This window comes from Brienomyrus brachyistius, chromosome 10, assembly GCF_023856365.1.
Source record: "Brienomyrus brachyistius isolate T26 chromosome 10, BBRACH_0.4, whole genome shotgun sequence".
Classification (NCBI taxonomy): Eukaryota; Metazoa; Chordata; class Actinopteri; order Osteoglossiformes; family Mormyridae; genus Brienomyrus; species Brienomyrus brachyistius.
The window spans coordinates 1,708,613-1,730,640 of record NC_064542.1 but is presented as its reverse complement, the minus strand read 5'-3'; the positions used below and the strand labels follow the sequence as shown (position 1 = coordinate 1,730,640).

At 43.0% G+C, this 22,028-nt stretch overlaps 1 protein-coding gene across 1 annotated transcript in view; it reads left to right on the top strand.

The window, feature by feature from the left end:
- The first annotated feature begins 586 nt into the window (after positions 1-586).
- The window catches only part of mtnr1c (melatonin receptor 1C), a 33,993-nt gene continuing 12,551 nt past the window's right edge, over positions 587-22,028 (top strand). Inside the window, exon 1 of the mRNA XM_049029344.1 lies at positions 587-785. Coding sequence (XP_048885301.1) covers positions 587-785 — 199 coding nt within the window. The remainder of the gene's footprint in view (positions 786-22,028) is intronic.

The following is a 22,028-nucleotide window of genomic DNA, read 5'->3' as shown; positions in this document are numbered from 1 at the left end:
CCGTAGATGCATGTTGCTCCACACCTCCGTAAAGCCTTCAGCGGTTTTAGACACGAGATTGCTGTGTAGGATATTCTCATCTCTATTCTATTTCTGAAGAAGTAGAAATTACCACTCCCTCATGCCTGCGTATCGGGGCGAGAAGACATTGATGAGAAAAGCTACAGAGATTTTTTTTCAATCGTGATTAACACACCGCAACTCATTACTTTTCATTCAAGTTTGCACCCAAATGGATTTTTTAACTCAGTGTGTAACGACAGATTGGATACATGATACATACAGGGCGATTTCGTTAAGGCACGAAGTATGCAAGAAATGCAAGGGTAAAATTAACAACTGCAAACGTGTGGATAATTACACATGTTCCCGTGTCTTAATATTTTAAAATGACGCCAAATTAAAATCACAACTCACCGGAATAGCAGGCAAAGCGCCGCTGCGTTTTAGCAGATACCATGTATTTGCGTGCCTTAACGGAAAAAGTTAAATGTTTTCAGCCTCGATCCAGCTGTTCATTGAATACATGCATTTTATTTTGAATAGGTTTCCATTTTTGCGGAAGAGGAATATCATAATAGTGATTATGGAGTTTGAAGTTAACGTGAGCTGTATCGATTGTTTGCCATACGGTCGGAATAGAAGCAGCCTGGCAGTTCCGACCTCCTCGGCGGGTGTGACGACAGCGCTGGCCAGCGTGCTGATATTCACCATAGTCGTTGACATCCTCGGCAACTTTCTTGTTATTTTAACCGTATTTAGAAACAAGAAGCTCAGGAATGCAGGTAAGGTGATATTTTAATATTTTAACGTTGATGTTTCTATATAGGCCTATCTAATTTTTAAGGCACGGTGGTCCTTTAATTATTACCACATATTTTCTTGAATATTTAAAAACTCTTTACATTTAACAACGTAACCGAAACGTTGTTTTTGCAATCATAAAACACCCATCATCTACTGTTTTATCGCAACAGCCAGGGTATTTTAATTTTCAGACCATTTAAGATACGACTAGCATCAACAGAAGAACATATATACCTATTTAGTTTTTAACAGTGTTTGCAAAGTTCTCAGCCATGTGTTAAACGAAGCACCCTGGATTTGGGTTACGTAACAGTGGCACAGTAGTTGTCTATTACTACTCAACTGAATCGAAAGTGACGTTATACCCCTGAAATATTTTGCAGTAATGTACGTCATCCCACAGGAATGGATTTTCTTGTATATATTTTGCAGAATATTGAAATAAAATAAAATGAAGCCATCAGCAGATGTTTTCAAATTTAAAGTATCTGACAGTAATCTAAAATATATCCATTTTGCGTTTTCTCTTATTGGCATTCTTATACGTTCAGGATATTTTATTTACATGCCTTCGTTTCTTCAATAAGAGCACAATAAACGACACAGCAGCAGTTTACTTTTTAGGAAATAACTTAAAACACCCAAGCAACATACCACTCTTAAACAGAGCTGCAGTGGCATTAAAAATGGGTTTTAGGACTTTGGGGTCCCCCACGATAATATTTGCGTTTTAACCGGCCCACGTACCCATCGGCTTACCGGGAAAAATCACATGGGAATGAAAATCACCTGTAGATATAACCGCGTAATGTAAATCATGACATATTACGTTTAGTTTCACTGTTCCACAGTTATGAAATAAATAATAATAATAAAAATCAAGAATCTATAAACTTTAAAAGTTTTACCAACAAGTGTGCGACATGCATAGCCGTTTTAATAATCCAGGTGCATATTAAGTTATGTATTTACATAAATAACACTTGTAGACCTTAGGGAGCCACTGTTTATTTTGTACTTAAACGTTTCCAAGCAAACCGCATGCAGTGTTATGCTGAATATACGCCACGAAAGTCCTACAGAATTTCCCGCGCTATTTCTTCTGCTGCCTTCTCCTGGATTTTTCCTCAGTCCTGTGTTAAGAAAGATGTTAAAGCAGACTGCATGGAAAGTGGTTTTGACGTTGAATCGACCTTTTCATGACACAAGCGTTGTCAAGTTTGAGTCACCCTGAACTGAGATCATCACAGAATTTTTGGTATTACGTTTTTCTTGAAAGCCATATTAAGCTTTTGAAATTTGCTATCACAAAATTTTAGCCTCTGAATGTTTTGAATATTGAGTTTGAGGTTTAACTTTTGAAGCTGTATTTACCTTTGTGTATCTTATATGGAACTGTTTTATTTATCCATTCAGTTGCATGTTCCACATGATTTGAAAGGGATTTAAAACGATTGGCAATTTTAGTCACCTTGCCCAACTGTTATAATGGGGCGAAGGAGAAACAACCCAGCCTTCAGGTTTACGGAAGGGGTTTTATTCCAAGGTGAAGTACAGAAAAAACAAAGGACTGCAAGGGGTCAGACTAGGAAGCCAGGAGGAATGATAGGGAGATCTTACGGTTAACCAGACATAGGGGCATGATATTGGACAAAGGGACTATGACACACTGACTCACAACACAGGGTAACAGAGAGGCACACTAACATTACCAAGGCTGGAGCTGAGGAACTGAACATGAATAGGTGACTGTAAAGAGTAGTAATGAAGGCAAATGAGAGACAGGTGCATGTGATTAGGAGACAATGGGAAGGAAACGGGATGGCTAGCAGAACAGATCATGACTAACTGTCAGTCATTTCAGATGCATGAAAATGGAAAATTGTATTATTTTTTTGTTCTTTAGTTCTTAAGTAATATTAATGACCAGGATAATATAGAAGACCTAAATGTTATCAGTAATGTATAATCTACTGGACAGTTGGCTAGTTTACAAATATAATTTTTGGAATGTCTGCAGGATCAAATTAACTAAAAGTAGACGGCTTGATTACAGTCTCTAAACCCTGACCAGTGGAAAGATTACATTTTAAAAACTCTCAGATGTTTAAAATTGCACCAGTCATTATTAGGCAGAGTTGGTGTGTGTTCAGATTTGTGCAGTTTAGCTGGGGGGCACCACAGCGTGGTAAGATCGTAATACTTTTGTCAAAAGCTGCAATGAGGCCTTCATCTGTATTGTGGATCCTTCAGGGCTTGGACAGCTGGGTTGAGTGACTGAAATATTAAACATTAACACTGGAGATTGCTATTGGGATAAGCTGTACACTGTTCCCCACCCCTCATAGACAACCACAGAACAAATTACTGTGTCTATCAGCTGATCCTCACTGTTTATTCCCTACATGAAATCTCGTAGCACCATCGTCATATGCTTGCGGTGAAGCAGTAAGTTACTACGCACACACTGAGGGATTTTATTTATGATGCTGGTGTCACACAATCTGCAACAAAGTCTTTTTGTGTTTCATTTAGGTTCTTTGTCTTTTAAACCACGTCAGACTCGGCTGTTGTGATTATTTTAAGATCATTTGATTTATACCTACATTTCCCATGGGAAATTATTTTGTGTTTTTCCGGCTATTTGTAATTACACAGTTATCCTTTTGTATATACTTAGCAAGAATATATTCTTTCCTTGTTTAGTAAAAACATCAGTGGTCTATGGGCAATACAAAGCATACAGTCTTGCTTGCACAGATAAATCTTTTCCATTCACATTCTCATGGTATAATAAAGCTTTTTAATGCTTTATGCAGCACATGTGTATCCTGCTTTCCTTTAACAATTTTTTACATTGGACTTGATATAAATTAAGTTAGTTAAAAGAAATTAGAATGGAATGTCAAATATTGACAGATTACCTTATTCCTAAAGGGAAAGAGCTCACTTTTCTGAAGAATTTTCCAAACAAAGCTGTAAGGATTTTATTATCCCAATTCCATTCATTGTACCAATTGATAACACGCAATTACATGAATAATTTATTCATCCATACATTACACATACAATTGCTTATCCAGTACAGGGTCCCCCAGGGGGGACAGGTCTATCCCAGGCAGTATAGGACACCAGACTGGACTATATCCTGGATGGGATGCCAGTCCATCACAGGACAGTATCAACAGCTATAACATAGGGAACCCATATTGTTTTGATTCATGTACAATTTTAGTTTACAATATAACACTTACTGGGTCCACTGGGTGAATTATTGCATTCCATTTGAACTTGAGGGTCTTGCAGTTCAGGATGGAGGTTCACAGCTATTTTTCATGCCATCATATCTTCAAGACATTCCAAGCTGGTATACGGTATATGATGGTATTACAAAAAAACAACTTGAAGAATTAAAAAGTCACCCTCATTTATTGCCACTAACGTCACTGCCTGATCTGTGGGACCTGCTGTATTTGCAGCTGCATGCTCAGTGGTTTTCACGACATATTTTATTTTTGTGGCATTAACCTATACAGGTGTGTTATTCTTTGACATAATTTTTTTTACCTAGCTATTGTCGGTGCTGATGCCATGGACTACAACACATCGCCTCAATATCAGTTTCATAGGAAGAGAAGTGTCTGTATTTTTGATAGCATTAAAAGTAATACCTTCAGGATTGTCTAATACTGTCGTACCACCCAGGCCTATTCACAGCCTAAAATCCACCATCCAGATCTGGGGATGTAATCGCAGGCTGGTGCATCTGTGCATTTAACTCGCAGCCAGTGAAAAACACTGTCGCTTTGGGACAAACTATAGACTATGATACTCTTTTAAATTTAATGGACAAATATATTCCGCAGAGCTACTTTTCACCCTAAACTGAATCCTGCTGTAAGTCACAAAGGGTCTGGTATCGGTGGATTTGCACCTTTAGCCAAGTCATTTGTCTGCCTCCAAAATAAAACTTCATAACTACTGATGATTTTCCTGAATACTGTCACGCGTAGTGTGGGATAGGGCAACGCACAGGCTGTGCGAGCGGCCAAGCAAGCGACTCACAGGCGAAAGTAGAACAAACGGGGATTTATTAGACAGGACGGGAGCAGGAAACATGTCACACCACAAACACTGGGTAACATCACTAATGACAGACAACGGACTCAGGTAAGACACGGACTGAAATACACAGGACTGACTGAAAATAATCAGACACAGCTGGGTACGATCGGGAAAGAACACGTGGGTAATTAGGGGGTGTGGCACACAGGAGGAGCGGACGAGCTGGGCATCACAGAACCCCCCCCCAAAGGCGCGCTACACCAGGCGCGCCCGGGATGAGGCGACGGACGGGACGAGACCGGGGAACCAGGACCTGAAAAACAAGAACCAAAACCATCAACGAGGGACAGGGAACAAGACAGACAGGCAAAACTGACACAGAGGCAGAAGCCAAGACAGGACACGACACAGGACAGGAAAGGCAGACAAACAGACCAGAAAAGGGGACACAGAGGGAACAGGCGGGACAAAAGGACTGGGAGTGAACGGAGGGAACCCAGAGGGAGAAGGAGTAACAGGAAGAGCGAAGGGACGAGGGACAAAGAAAGGGGAAGCAGAGACAGGAGGGACAGAGGCAGGGAAGAAGAGAGAGAAGGCGGGGGAACAGGGGAAAGCCCGAGAGAGCCCCAGCGGGCGATGGGAGGCGGCCGGAGGGGCCGCAGCCAGCCGGGAGGCCAGAGCCGGAGGGGACCCCGGAGTTGCCGAGGAGGCCGGGCGAGGGACCGAGGAAGGGGCCGAGGAGGGAGCAGGAGGGGCCACCGGGGAAGGGGACGAGGGAACCGGAAGGGACCTGGGCGAGGGCAAGGAGAGGGGGGACCAGCAGGCGACCGAGGAGCCGCCTCAGGGGCACCCGCAGGCGACCGCCGAGGATCCGGCAGAGGGAGCGAGGCCGGGCGACGAGGGCAAGGAGGGGGATCCGCAGGCGACAGCCGACCCGGAGGGCCAGGACCCGCTGGCGCCCACCGAGCCCTAGCGCAGGCGAGGGAGGGCGAGCCAGGGGGCAGGGTGGGCGGGACCCTAGCCCTGCGTCTGTGTCCCCTCCCTTCATGGGACACAGACATGGTGACCCCCTTACGGGGCCGAGTTCGCCGGGGTGCAGGTACTGGGGAGACTAGAAAGATCCCCGAGGGGTCCCATTCGAGCTCCTCTACTTCCGCAGAGGGAGGAGCTACGGTGGGGTCCTCTGGGACCTCCTCGGGGATGAAGGCAGGCGGGGTTGAAGGAGGGTTAGGACCCGGAACAGGACTGGAAACAGGGGTCCCGGGGGGCCTAGTCCTTGGAGGCGTAAGGGACGCCTCTAGAGTGGGACCTGCCGCGGACACGGGGCGCCCTCTGGGTGTGGGCGTGGGCGCTGCTGCAGACACTGGGAGTGCCTGCTTGTGAGCGGCAGGTAGCGCAGATTGATGAGTCCGCGCGGGCGGCAGCGGCTGAGCGGGCGGCTGCGAGCGCGGCAGCGGCTGAGCGGGCGGCTGAGTGGGCGGCAGCGGCTGAGCGGGCGGCTGAATGGGCGGCAGCGGCTGAGCGGGCGGCTGAGTGGGCGGCAGCGGCTGAGTGGGCGGTTGCTCGCGCTCCAGGCCCGCAAGCGGCAGCAGAGGCAGTTGCTCGGGCTCTGGGGTTGTGGATAGCAACGCCTGTGCTGGAGCCGCTGGAAGAGGATGCTGCGCAGAACCGTCGGGCGGCGTTGATCGCTGCTCCGGCTGCGCAGATTGCAGAGGTGGCTGTGGTGCAGATGGCCGAGGTAGCTGTGCTGGATCTTCGGGCGGCGGTGTTCGCTGTCGTGCTGGCGACACCTGCGACGGTGGCTCGGGAGTGGAGTCCGCCAGCAGAGGCGGATGCTCCAACGCAGGGTCCGCCGGCAGAGGTGTTAGTCCCGGCGCTGGCTCCACTGCCCTGCGGAACCGAACAGCGAGGCACTCAAGGGAAGCTCGCCCGGAGGTAGGAGGTCCACTGGGTGCGGTTGGGTCGCCCATCACCCTTACAAAAAGTCCTTGGAGGTTAAAGAACTGATTGTACAGTGTCTCCCTCTCCTCGGACAGAGGTGAGGGGGGCGACTCAGGGGAGACTACCGCAGGAGACTGGAAACGCAAGTCATGCGAGGGGGAGACGGGCGTGGTCCTCTTCGGGACTCTGGGCACTCGGGGGATCGAGTCCCTCACAGCCCTAACACCTCCCCAATTACACAGTCTCTCCGGTCAGTACTGGTACCGGTCAAGGGGCGGCAGTTGCTCTAGCTGGCTGGACTCCAGGGCTGGCGAAGGGTAGAGCTCCTCCTCCTCCTCCAGGGGCTCCCAGAGTCGAGCCAGGGAGCAGGCTCCCAGACTGATGGACTCTGGCAGGTGCTTCTTTCTCCTCCGCATCCTCTTTGTCTTTGTAAGGTCTGTCATTCTGTCACGCGTAGTGTGGGACAGGGCAACGCACAGGCTGTGCGAGCGGCCAAGCAAGCGACTCACAGGTGAGAGTAGAACAAACGGGGATTTATTAGACGGGACAGGAGCAGGAAACATGTCACACCACGAACACTGGGTAACATCACTAATGACAGACAATGGACTCAGGTAAGACACGGACTGAAATACACAGGACTGACTGAAACTAATCAGACACAGCTGGGTACGATCGGGAAAGAACACGTGGGTAATTTGGGGGGCGTGGCACACAGGAGGAGCGGACGAGCCGGGCATCACAAATACTACATGATAAGGAGACTTTGAGGTACAGGAAAAATGAGCCTTACAGTACCAGTTGCTGAGGAAAACAGATGTTCTCTACTGGGCACAACTGTTTATATGGTTCGAATACTTCATCTGTTAATTTACCTCTAAAATCACCTTTAATGCTATTAAGCTAAATCCTTAGAACAAAGTGGCAGTTAGTGACGAAGTGTTAAAGCTCATGATAAAGAGGAGCTATCTTTATAAGAATTTTGCCCTGTATTATCCGTTTAATAAAAAAAACTTTGGAAGCCATTAATGCATGTTATGAAAATCAGCATTTACAGTGAAAGCAATTATAACCTAACAAGAGTTTATTAATATAGTACATTCACATGCAATATCGACACAAAGTCTGAGTATGAAGTCAAAGTATGAAGCCCAGTGAATAGTCTGAAGACAACGTTCAACTCAAGGTCAATTTCTTACTTTCTCTTCAGCAGAAATGCACATCCTTTGAAAGAAATATTACTTTTTTTGCTTAACTCAAAACTCATTGGGTTGCATTGTTTGGAAAGGGGAGTCATTTTGATACACACATTCATAAACGCCAGAAGAGTTTGAGTCTGACTCTCATAAACTTGCCAGTAATGAGCTTAGCTTCACATCTTGAAGTTTAATCATGGAGCACGTCTAAACCAGCACCAGATATTCCAAACATTATGCGTCTCTTCTGCTTATAAAGTTCGCACACCCAGACATGCATTTTACCTCTGCTCACTTGGACACCTTATTTTTTATAAAAAAAAAAAATTCAGTCAGGAGTACACAATTATATGCTACTGCTTGATTCTTGTCTTGTTGTTTACTTATTTAACTTAATGCTGCTATTCATTTTGCTGCTACCTTTAGTTTGTGTTCAGTTTCATGTTATCTCGTGTCTTGTTTTTGTTTGTCATTGTTAGGACTTTTGTTAATGAGCAAAACCAGAGTGTTTCATTGTACTGAATGTATAATAACAATAGACGGAACTCAGTCACTGAAGAAGGAATGCTAGTATTTTCCTTTGAAATGTCACATTTTCTTTGTTAGATACATTTGTCCAAAGCGATGTATAATTGGGCCAACCAGTTCTTGGAGTAATTGGGGTGAAGAACCTTGCTTAAGGACTCAACGGTGAAATCACTCTGCCGACCACAGGATTCCGATCTTGGGCACAGACTCCTAATCCACAGAGCAGCCTCACGTATATGACTAGCTGCAATCAGGTAAAACTGAATATGTGCCACCCAAGGTAATTAGACATGCTGTTCAATAATTTATTTACATTATGACATTTAAATTTGTTAGGTTGATGGTAAACATGCAGGTGATCAGCAGATGTTCATGAAAACATCTTGCATCGGTTGCAAAATTGTATATAAATACGAGCCATGATGACAGACAAAGGCAGAGATGATCAGTGGGTGTGACTGACCAGTGCCTCCAAGCCCCTGGAGGAAGCTGAGCACAGCGGGACTGTCTTTGCTAAAGAGACAGAACATTTTCATACAATACACTCTGTTTTCATTTATTGTTGGAGAGTTGATGTATTTTTTTATGTAAGATCAGCATATGTTTATCACTGTCAGATTCCACGTCACGTGAAAACGATCAGGAGGCCTTTCGAATTGTTATGATGTGAAAGCAGAACCATACCTTTCACGTGTGATAAAGGCTGTGCATTTTGTTTTTGTTATACAAATCTCTTAATCATGTGATCAACTGTTTTCCATTAATATTGCTTTTCTTGGATTTGATAATTGAATGGAAGTCAGCTTACAACATAGTGGGTTTTATGCCGCTTGATTTTTTCCATCTTTGAGTTATTTGGGTGATAGACAGCTGTGTATTATATTGCATTGCAGATTTTAGATTCAAGGAAGGACATTTGTCCAGTCCCACTGATTTCAATTTTGTGCCTGCCTGGGTACCTTTTATGGCTGCCACTTCACACCAGAAGTAGTACATAAAGGATAAAACCCATAATGAACAGATATTCAAGGCTTTCGTGTGAATATTCAGCCACATACCTCATCAGGACAACCGTTAGGAAGGTGGACAGATGGACATGAATGCTCAGACAAATCGGAGCATCTTTCTCAACCACGGATCAAGGGTCTTTTTATGGAATGTCAATGGTATGGCTACATTAGCTTCTCATAATTCACATATATTTAAATGCACTAAAGTTCAGGAAGACAAAATAATTATATCAAATAAATTAAATGCTTCAAGAAAGGCAGAAGTCTGGATATTACACTTGAAACAATTAACAATGCAAAGTGTTTAAATTACTGGATAAAATAACAGATTCTTTTTTAATATAATTCCTGTGTGGAAATTCTCTTCATGCTTCCCCCAACTTGCTCTTTGTAGGCAAGTGCAATCTGGCTATGAAGGGCAGTCACCTGTTGTGGTGCCCAGGGAGCTGGGGGTTAAGGGTCTTACTCAAGAACCCGCAGACGTGCCGAAACTGGGTTCACCCAGCGACCCTCCGACCACAAGCACACAGGCTTAGTCCACTGAGCCGCATGCTGCCCCTTTAAGGTTTCAACCAGCAATAATACAATGACCAGCACTAGTCAACAAATTACTAGATGGACACAAAAATTTGCTGGCCAATGGAAGGTGAATGACACAAGGCACAAGGTTAATGAATAGGAAAGGATTAGCAGAAATGTATTGGAACAGAGCAGATACAGGAGTATTGTACCTACCAGGTGGCTCAATGTAAATATTGCATGCAGCACTGGAGGGAGCTGTAGTGCAGTCGTGGGAAAGAGTTGGGGCGTATCACTGAATTAATGACATCGTCAGTAGGGGGAGGAAGCTTGCTATTGAAGGTGAGACTGTAAGGTAGTCTGGGCAAAATGTAAGTGAACCAATATGAAGTCCATTTAAACTGTGGTACCTGAAATCTGACAAGTTACCCCAATAAGCCAGTAACCCTGCTTCGTAGTACTGGCCACTGCTCTCAGGTAAATACCAGGCATTGGTGCCTGATGAGACTCCAAGTAGAAAACCTACCGGACAGCAGCTCTCCAGGACCGGCATTGGAGACCCCTGTACTATATCATTTACCAGACGGCAGTTGAGTGAACAAATTATGTCTATGTTCAATTGGGTTTGAATCAGAACTCCAACAACTCTCAATCAGAGAGTGCTTTGCCCTCCTTAATGGTGAGCATATATTTCAGTTTGTTCACTAATAAGGAGGCATCTTTGTGCAGTGTTGTGATCGTTCGACTCAATGTTAGTTTTGCCTCACTGTATTTGCCCGAAGTTCTGACGTTTGCATATTGACGCTGTGTTTTGGATCGCAATTTGAATTTGATTCTCTTCACCTGATCTGTTTTCTGATCTTAGCCTCTCATCTTGAGTGTGGATTGTGGATTTTTTTTTTATATTGACATAATTGTTGTCACATTAAAGAATCTGCTCATGAAATCTGCTACAGAAATAAGAATAAAGGTAGTGAAGAAAGGAACACTGAGAAACGTAAAATCTTCTGTGCTTTTTAAACTTCAGTAAAAAACAGATATTTTGACTTATACATGTCCGTGGACTCACCTTTACACATCGTTAGAAAAATAGTTGAATAAATGACTGCACAAACAGTGCAACCAAATGATGATGATGATCCTCATCATCATCATCAAATTGTTATTATTATTAATATATAATAAGGCTATTAGCCAACTAACGTTATTGCAGACAGCATCAATCTGCAGGCTCCAGTGCTCCATGATAACTAATGTTAGTCTATCAGCTGAAAAATTAAAGAGCCACTCGGCCTGTTTACCACAATCAGTCTGGTGCTTTGGGGATGGTTTGCTGATGCCCATGGCTGTACATGCACATTGAAGGACCTGCCATTGATTTGCTGGCTTGTAACCTCTGGCTGTGTTGTTGGGGAGTGAAGCGGGGGGGTCAGTGTGGTGTGCTGATGTAAGCTAACGCAGTAATAGTAGTAGTAGTGAGTCCTGTAACGTTTTGCTGTAAGTGCAGTAATGTATTGTTTTTTCAGTGGTGTGCATGTGGTTGCATTGTGGCCTGAGTGTGGATTATAATTGTCTGAGCTGCTGCTAGTTGTCTCTGACAGTGCACTGTTAATAATGGCAAACGTCTGTGACCAACTGCAAAAATCCTGTTACACTGGTATCAGAAGTTGGATACCAGGCAATATATTTTATTAACAATCTGATTCAACAATTTCAAGAATCCAGGCTCTGAAGAAGACACCAAAAGGAAGCAGCAGGGAAGCAAAGGGAACTCCAGGAACTGAGGCAACCTGATGGATGAAGTTCTAGGGGTTTGCCTCAGGTCCATCACTGGTATGTGCATGCTGATGACGGGGAGCAGGTGGCTCCCTGTCAGGTGTGACTCACAGACATCTGCAACTCCTACACCTAGAGCTGGACCTGCTGCACAAACTGGGGGGTGCATATGGATGTACCCTCAGCTATTTTGGAGCTGACATGGTGACCCTTCTGCAAGATGGCTGCTGGAGGCAGTAGTGATGAACACGTCAGTGAACTGTAGCTAAGTGGACCACCACACCCCAACTGTTCTGGCAGCCCCTGATGTGCAACCACCCCCCTTGCAGTGCATGAAAAATGGTACAATGACAGAACCTTCCTGGGAGATGGCACAGGCATCATAAGCTGAGGTAGTAGAGCAGCGGCATCGGTCGAGGTCCATGGCTTGAGACTAAGAGTGCACCCCACCGTGCTTGTGCAACATCAAATCGAGAATTGAGATGCCCAGCCAGTCTGCCTTCAACCTCACTGATTGTTGCTGTTGATGCATCGGGCAGCAGAGCAGAAAATGCATGAGATTGCAACAGTGGGAGTCATCGAGCCTAGCGACAGCATGGGCAGTCCTGATAAAGAAGAAGGATGGATCTAGGTGACTTTGCACGGACTTCTAGTGTCTGAATGCTGTGACTCGGAAGTACTCATACCTACTGCCCGGGATCAATGCCGTACTGGATCACATTGCCAGGTTTACGTGGATCAACTCCTTAGACCTCTGGAGTGGCTGCAGACAAGTCGAACAGGCCCTGGATGTCTGACCAAAAACCACTTTCACTTTGTCAAGGTCTGTGGCACTTCAGCGTTATGCTTTTCAGGTTTTGCGATGCCCCCGTCACCTTTAAGAAGTTGATGGGCGAGTGCCGGCCCGCGTCCCATGTAGCCAGTTCGTCATTTACTTGCTTGCCCATGCTGCTGTTGACCCTCAGAAGTGCTCCCTCCTGTGCGAGATGATGGAGTTCTGAGCGGTGAGGGCATTCTGGCAGACCCAGGGAAGATCTCTGTGGAGGAGTTCTTTTGCCACTTTTTTGTGACAGAGGTGCTACATAGTGACCAAGGGGTATCTTTCAAATATTCAGTAAGGTCTTCAAGTGACTGGGCATTGTGAAGACCCATACCAACCCCTTCATCCTCAAAGTGATGGGAAGGTGGAGTGCTTTAATTGCAAGCGCAGCTCACCATCCTAGTCATCCACAACCACCACAACTGGATCCTGATTCTGTAGGCATACTAAGCAGGGGTGCAGGAGATTCTCACAGGGTAGCTGACTGACAGGAATAGGGAGAAAACACTGTTACTTTGTTCATTTTTATTTTTAAAAATGCCAGATGGAAACAAAATTATGATACAAAATTGTAATTTGCAGGATAATGCCTTAAAAAGAGACTGTTTTCAGTGTTTGATACTGGTTTTAAAACTGATTTTCCAAATAGGTATTACATTCATATGATTGTATAAGCAGGGGTTCCCTGAATTTCATAACTCAGCAAGGTAAGGTCCACTGCCCCTGATTATATTTTTATAGCAGGGGCATGAGGGATAGATTACTCGGTGGGGCTTAAATGGTGTTTTCATCTGCCTGTTGAATACATGCCATGGTGTGCAATTAAAAAATAAATCATTTGACACCTACTTATAATACATAATACAATACCATCTCTTTTTTATTACTATCTGTTCATCTAGCCTTTTTGAAAGCATTGAAATTAAGGTTGCACTTGCTTTCTAGTAGTATTTTTGTTGAAAATGAATAATCTGTATATCACAAGTATGAGTGAAGGTTAGAGTTACAGCAGCGGCAAGTCACTGGGAATCTTGTTTAACCTGTATTTTCTATTCTTGGTCTCTGTGGCCAGCTCGGCTCATTAGTTTATCTCTCATTGCTTTATTGGTAGTTAAGCATCTTTTGCATATGCAGTTTAGTTAATGTATCATTGCAATTATTGATATCCGTGTTATTTCCTAATACCATTTATTACCTCATAGAGTTAATTAGTTTAATCTCAGTCACACCTGTGTCTTGTTATTCTATCGGTACTTAAGCAAGCTCTGAGTTTGTCTCATTGCAAGATTGTTAGTCTAGTTCTACTTTTGATCTAATTTTCAACAAATTATGACATGTTTGGATATGCGATTAATTGCTCGCTTAATTACATTGATTATTGCAATTAACATTAACCATCTGAAATTGCCCTAATTATATTATATTATTGTTAGTTTACTTGGATTATTGTATTATGGCATCTTTATTTTATAATATGTATTGTATTTAGTGTATTTTTCTCGAGGCTTTTTGGCAATGTGATAGAATTTGAATTTAAGATGATATGCATAACACACAGAGAATTTTTTATCATGCAATACATGAAAGCAAAATCCAGTCTTTCATCTTCTGTCGCTAACATAAAACTGTTGAAACCAATCAGGACATGTTGTTGTATCCCCTATAACCTAATAACCCTATAATGATGCTGTGCTATGAGTCCTGAAATGAGTAGTCCAGTCACAGATGCTGAGCTGACGATGCAGCTCACGCTCTTTCTCACTCTTCCTTTCGTGATCATTTCCAGCTGAGGTAACAAAGTCGCTGGGCTAATTCGGTTATAAACATCATCAGCTGGAGTCATTCTCTTCACTGCAGAATGAAGCTCATTTGAAGTGTGTGTCAAGTTTTGTGGCACTTAAAGGGCATTGAATAAGTGGCTATTCACCGGATTGAATTAAAAGACCTTAGCAGATATTGGACGGATGTTTATAAAAAGAATTTCTCATAGAATATCATCTGATAAATGAGAGTGACTTAACTGTACAGAGCTACAGATAATTCTGTAATGAGAAAAATATTCTCTCCTTTGTATACATGGATCAGACTTCCTTTGTGTTCTTTGTGATCATTGGGAAGACGTTGCACTTATCGTGGCCGTCATGCTAGTGAAGGTTGAAGGGCAAACTATCGTGATGCGACTTAAATCCATTTCTTCACAAAGCCAAGTTCCACTCGCGTTAAGCCTTTAAATATTGCTTTAAATGTTGCTTATAGGAATGGTTTTGTAGAACAAAAATGAACCTTTGCCTTAAATCCTCATATGACTATATGGCAATAAAGTGACAAACAGCTTTAACGTCATAATGGGGGATAAGAAAGTGCCAAAGGAAAAACAAACAACCCAAAACTTCCTTACAAAGTCTAAATTTTACCCGACGTTTATTATATAGCTGAACCTCCAGTATAACTAACTCAGCGGAGAATAAGCCTCTCATGGACCAGGGAGCCTTTTCACACTATTATATGTCAGTCAGAAATATCAATGTCGCCCCGAAAGGCTAATTATGGGCTCTCTTCTCAGCCTGACCAATGATTCATAAATGAATTTGTGGAGAACATCTGTATTTCTAAATACGAAAGCATCACTTGTAGATCAAGGTGCATTGTCTTAGATGTGTTATGCTAATGACTCACCATTGGTTTAGTCAGTCAGCAAAATAATTTAGTAGCTTGGATTGAAAGCGGGTGCAGAGGTTAGCACTATTGCCTCACACCTCTGGGATCCGGGTTCGAGTCTCCGCCTGGGTCACATGTGCGGAGTTTGCATGTTCTCCCCATGTCGTCGTGGGGTTTCCTCCGGGTACTGCGGTTTCCCTCCATAGTCCAAAAACATGCTGAGGCTAATTGGACTTGCTAAATTGCCCGTAGCAATGCATGTGTGAGTGACTGGTGTGTGAGTGTGCCCTGCGATGGGCTGGCCCCCCATCCTGGGTTGTTCCCTGCCTCGTGCCCATTGCTTCCGGGATAGGCTCCGGACCCCCCGCGACCCAGTAGGATAAGCGGTTTGGAAAATGGATGGATGGATGGATGGATTGAAAGCTTGTGGCCTGTGGAGGAAGCTCCTGAAGTGTCAGTCACTGATAATTACCACTTAGCGGCTTATACGGTTACATTTAAATAGTGCTTGATTTAAACCTGTGATATGGGGTAAACCATCTTACAGATTCTATGTGGTTGTTATGTACCGGCTGGGGAGTTAAGCACCCACTGTATCAACTCAGTGTCTGGTTGTGGCTGAGCTTTAGCGAAGTCTGTTACGCAGAATAAGCTGTACACCCGCTGTCTTCTTTGAAGCTACAGAATCTCTGTGGGCGCCTTAGTCAGAAGCTGTCAGTGAAACAGTGGTCTTTATCGGCCATGAGACTGGCAGCATTGCACCGCTTTTTACAGAGGATGCAAAGCGGATGGGAATCTTAGCTCCTCTACTGCCGCTCTGTCAAGTGGAGGACCGTATTGTTAGAGGAGACTGGCGAAGGCGCTTGGTAGCACAATTCCAATGTGTGTGCACTTACAAAGTTATGTGTAAGGATTCCTTCCAGAAGTACAAGCGTCTTCGGTGCCGTAAGGGTGGGATGGACCAGGCGTGTAAAAAGGAGGCCCTTCACAGAAGGATCTTAATGAAGGCAGCGGGAGGATCTACTTTCCAATCTACCTCATATACCTACAAGAGTAGCCAGAGTTTTGCTTTCCAATTTAATGTGGTTTACCACAATAGATCAGTATGGCAATGTTTTTATATTTGTTTTTTATAATTGAAGTTATTGCATGTGCACCCAGCATTTAACCATCCGTCTTCCATAGGCACTTACCCAGTACAGGGTCACGTTGCCCCTAGAGTCTATTTCAGGAAGTGCAGTGGATGAGGTTGTGGACCCACTTATATTCACCACCAAACCCTATTCACCTAACCACAGGATTTCTGCACAGTGGGAGGCGATTGGATTATGTGTTCAATAAATGCAAATAAAACACGAAGCTCTGTGCATTTAATAGAAGTTGTTCAGCACACAAATGAACCATTTCTTTAAATGGCTTGGAAAACCCATTCCCATCAACGGTGTAATTACCCCTCTCTCACACAGAAATAGTAAAAGAACAGAGGTGCCACCCACACCACCACTACAGTGTAATTTCTGTTAAACTATCAGTTTGCAGTTAGGAGCTTATTCAGGGGAAGCATATTACAGTGTTTATGCAGTGTGTGTGTGTGTGTGTGTGTGTGTGTGTATGTATATATATATATATATATATATATATATATAGCATTATTAGAGGAAAGGGGAGGTTTTCCTATATAATAAATATATTTATGACTATGATCATTATTATGAGTATTACAACGTATATGATTTGGGTCAAATCATGTCATAAGTAAAAAAGGAAAAACCTACTTAGAATGGAAATATATTTTGCAATTTGCAATTATACTTAATGGAAATATTTAATTATGAGCTTGGTGTGTTTAATTGTTAATGCAGTCCCTGCAAATGGGTTCTCCTGGGTTAGAGGTTTCAAAGAAACCACAGCTGAGCATAATGCCCCCTCCCCCCCACCAATTAGGAAGACTAACACTCACCTACTGCTGCATAATGTACAGAATGGCTTGCCCCCTGCCCTGTGAGACAGCACAAATGCTTCCAAAATTCATGACTGAAGCATAATCACTTTGGACAAACTGTTTCATATGGATGCTTTTAAAAATGTTTAAAATGTTTCTGCCAGATAACACCCAGGCTCTCGTTTTCCTTGGGAATCATTTAGCCACTTTAATAGCTGCGTATAGACTTCTGCTGGGGGAAATTGATGTCACAGTTAGTGAAGGCTGGCACTCGCGTCAGAATACCGTCTTCTTGTTCTCCTGCCAAGGATGAAAAAGGGGGAAGATAACAGCACGTTCGTAAATCCTGATGGCTATATAAGCCCTTACCCAAGTTAGGCATGTGTGAAACATTCGTTACTGCATGTGCTGCCTCTGTGCCACCTGCAGGTGAACGTCAGCATTCTACACCTAATGCCTCCGATTCTCCAATATAACCCCTTAGAATGGCAGGCGTAATGCTATATTAATGCTATATGGTACAGGGTGTTTGATATGCTGGTCACCCATACCACACAGTAACACATTAAGGGCACCTTCCTACTACATTGATTATGCATTCTTAGAAAATTCAGTGCACCTTCATAATGCCTTTATAATACATTCATAGAACATTCATAAGTAGCATGTAAGCATCCTAACAGATTTAATATGATTATAATGTTTGTTATTATCATATAATGTTTGTTATTAATGTATATTAAAGCTGTTAAGGCATGTTAGGTTTTTATGCTTGCATGCTGCATGTGAATGGGTAGCTGATGGCACAGTGGTTGGGTTCTCTGCCATGGCTCCGTGTGTGTGGAGTTTGAATGTTCTCTTTGTGTCATATTGGGGTTTCCTCTGGGTTCCCCCCACAGTCCAAAACATACATTAGGTTAATTGGAGTTTTTGCCCGTAGGTGTGCATGTGTGAGTGTTCCCCGCGATAGGTTGGCACCCCATCCTGGGTTGTTCCCTGCCTTGTGCCCATAGCCTGTGGGATAGGCTCCAGACCCCCTGCTACCCTGAATAGGACAAGCGGATACAGATAATGGATGGACTGATGGATGGATGGATGCTTATGAATGTTCTATGAATGTATTATAAAGGTGCACTGAATCTTCTATGAATGCATTATAAAGGCCTAATGAAGGTGCAGTTAATGTAAGTATATTCTGGGAAGGAAGAATGTGTATTAATGTATGAATATGGACTGCCATATTGTCCAGGGTGCACTGTGCCCTGTGCATTCTGGGATAGGCTTCACTCTCATTGCACTCTTTACTGGATAAGCAGTTATGGAAGATGGATGGATATATATGTATATATGTGGCTGTTCTATATAAATGTGTAGGCATCCACCCACAGATTAACTATAGCCACTTATGTAACCCCTGCCAACTGACTCTGTAGCTATTTTATCAGCATGGAAATTTCATTCATCCTTTTCAAAGCAGCTTGTGCTCTGGAACGTCTGGGACTGTCTGACTTAAATCATGAAATAGCAACCTCTCTGTCTTTGTCTTCGCAATCACGCTGGTGTATTACTTAAAAGAAGATGCGTGACACCTTAACTTGATGTTTAAAACCGTGAACCGGAAGAGTAGATTGAAATCGACACACGGGGCGGAATGTCAAGGTATTTGGATGCTGAAGTGTCAGAGATGAACTTTCATCTTTCATTGAAGTCTCTTATGAAAATTCATGAGGCAAGTTTTCAGACCAGCTTTATGCAACGGAGGCAAACTTAAGGTCTAATTTAAACCCTAAAAGGCCCAGCTATCATTAGTGGTCCCAGGTACGTTGCTTACGGCATCGCGCCTCCATTCCACTTCCCCTTTTTCCCAGTACACGATGTCCTAATGGAGGTTTCAGCAGTTTTGCCCCAATAGGCAGGTCCGGTCGATTCACCTAGAAGCCAAAAAACAGCAGTTTCCACACAGCACTGTTGAGATCGGCCATCTCTGCTGAGAATGCCTGTAAATCAGCCTTAATACATATTTTGGTCTTTCCATAAATCCCTTTAATTATCGACTTTTTTTTTCTAAATCTTATTTGTGACTAAAAAAACCATTTGCAAGAAGTATGTAGGTAAAGGAAGTGAAGGAGTGCAGCGGTTATTGCCAAGGAGCGGCAATGAATGAAGTCGCTGCAGATATCAACATGAGTCATGAGCAGCCACTGTGCATGACAACAGTCTGAAGAGGCTGTCACTGCGGGCTGGGATGGGGGTTGCTGTGCGCAAATTACCAGCCACATCAGGACCAGCCTGTTTTATTTATGTGTCCAGTGAAGCAAGGAACACAGAGAATTTATATCAACGGAGGATGTGTAAATTAAATTCATTAAACTCTTTGTCAGTGTACTTATTCTAGAAAATTTTGGCCTGTACAATTAAATGTAATTACTGCTTTTGCATTTTTCTATAAATGCATTTATTAGTTTTTTTTTTTAATTTAGCCATTATGACTGATTCTTTTCATTGCTCCGGGGCAGCAACAGCAGGAAGTGCAATTAACAACAAAGCCATGGAGCCTGAATGCTGCTGGTTCTGCTCTAGACGTCCCAATAGCAGCTCTGCTTTAGTATTCGGGGGTAATTAAATATCAGTTTCTAGGTTAAATTTATTTCTTGTGTTGGTTGAAATCCATCAGATACTGTAAATGAAACGCTCATACAAAATTGTACCCCTTGAAATAAGGGTATGCTGGACCTCATGGTAGTCAAATGCGCATAGTTCAATAAGCACCTGCAAAGCTCAGAACACAGAAAAATCTTTTATGGTTTTCATAGACGATTGTCATCAGGAAATAACCCAGGATGGGGTGCCAACCCATTGCAGGGCACATTCACGCACTATCCTTGCACACCTGTAGGAAATTAGGAATCTCCAATTAACCTTGTCATATTTTTTGAGGGGGGGGGGACTGGATTACAAAACACTGAGTATTGTTTTGTATAAGTATAAAAATGTCATAAGAGTACAATGACTTCCAATCTAGTTTTTCCATTAATATTTCAAGTCAGTTGAAAGATGTTTATTTATTACAAGCTGAAACAGTGAAAGCAGACTTGCATCTATAGTCTTGGTTGGCAAACAGGTGTTCCTCTGCTCGTCACCAATTCTGGATAAACAACTGCTTTCTCAGCATGGGTGCTTTAATGTTGATTCGTTGAACATGATGAGTGCGGGAGAAGATCCAGCATGCAGACTCTGTAGCATCCAGAAAATGGTCTTTCAAAGCAAGGGCATGTATCTGCACAGGGTGTATCTGCACAGGGTGTATCTGCACAGGGTGTGGTTGCCAAGAACGGTCTGCTCCATTTAGATTACATAGCTACTAGTTTGCAACAGGGTCATTCATGCTTTTATAAATGATTTCGTCATATTGTGTTGTTTTCCTGTCCTGTGTTGCACATATGACATTTGCTCACTGAATTTACAAGGATGTCACAAAACCTAGTATAATTGTTACTTGAGGTTTAGACAGACAGACAGATAGACAGACAGACAGACAGACAGACAGACAGACAGACAGACAGACAGACAGATAGATAGATAGATAGATAGATAGATAGATAGATAGATAGATAGATAGATAGATAGATAGATAGATAGATAAGGAGTAAAAATAATTATTATTATCAAATAATAAACAGACAAAGAATTTGTTGGATGAAAAACATTGCATAGGTTAAGTATTGATATTACCATTTTGAAATATTTAGAGAAGTGAGAGAATGTGAGACTCAGCTGCTGAGTGGAATTTGAAGCTTGAACTTCCTTTCTGATGCAGGCGATTATTCATGCAAGCTTGCTTATTCTCCAGTAAATTAGCAGATGTCATCTGCTTTGTTTTGGAAGCATTGTATCGGATGTAGCTCAGGACTGCAGGAGAATGCCTGTTGATGGCATTATTATTAACATGACAGGGATCGTGGGCAATCAGGTGCCATATTGGGTGTGTTGGGTAATGAATGTCAAACATTGTAGATTACAATAAAGGCTAATGCATTAAACACTGCTCACTGAATCAGCAGAACCTGGGCTCAACACATGGGGCACCGTTTCTTGGACAGCTGTGCCATATATTTCCTAAGTAATCTTAACCAACAGCTTCTAATAAAAGTTGAGGAACTAGATAAAGCTTTTCATTACAGCTGTGATTGTAGTGTTGCTTTCACTTTTTTTCCACCGTTTTTTGTGTTAATAACATTAATACTTTGAACCATTGCTGTTTCACTCCTTTCTGCCAGTATAACAGATCAGAACATGTTCGTCATATAGATTTGGGGCAAATTAAAGAAGCCCTAGAACATTGAAAAATATCATAGTGCTTGGAAGAGCAGGAAGAGGATCACCAGCAACAAGGTGAAGGAACTCAATCATCATAGATTCATCATAAAAGCTGAAAATGCCAGGCAGAACACTCTGGAAGCCTGCATCTATATATTGCCAAGAATCTGGCATTGACATGACGGCAGCTAATAATCCATTCTTTGATCATCTAACTGCTTATGTAGTAAAGAGTTGTAGGGGGAGTCTGGAGCCTATTCCAGGCAGCATAATAATAATAATTAGAAAAAAAAATAAGGACTCCTGCTGACCCTGACCTGACCCTGATTAACTTTTAGAAGACGGATGGAAAGATGGATGTTGGATGCATAATAATAATAATAATGTGATTGACCAGCAGTATGTTGTGCCTCTAGGTCGCCGATGTTCTTGGTTGTACAGTACTGTCT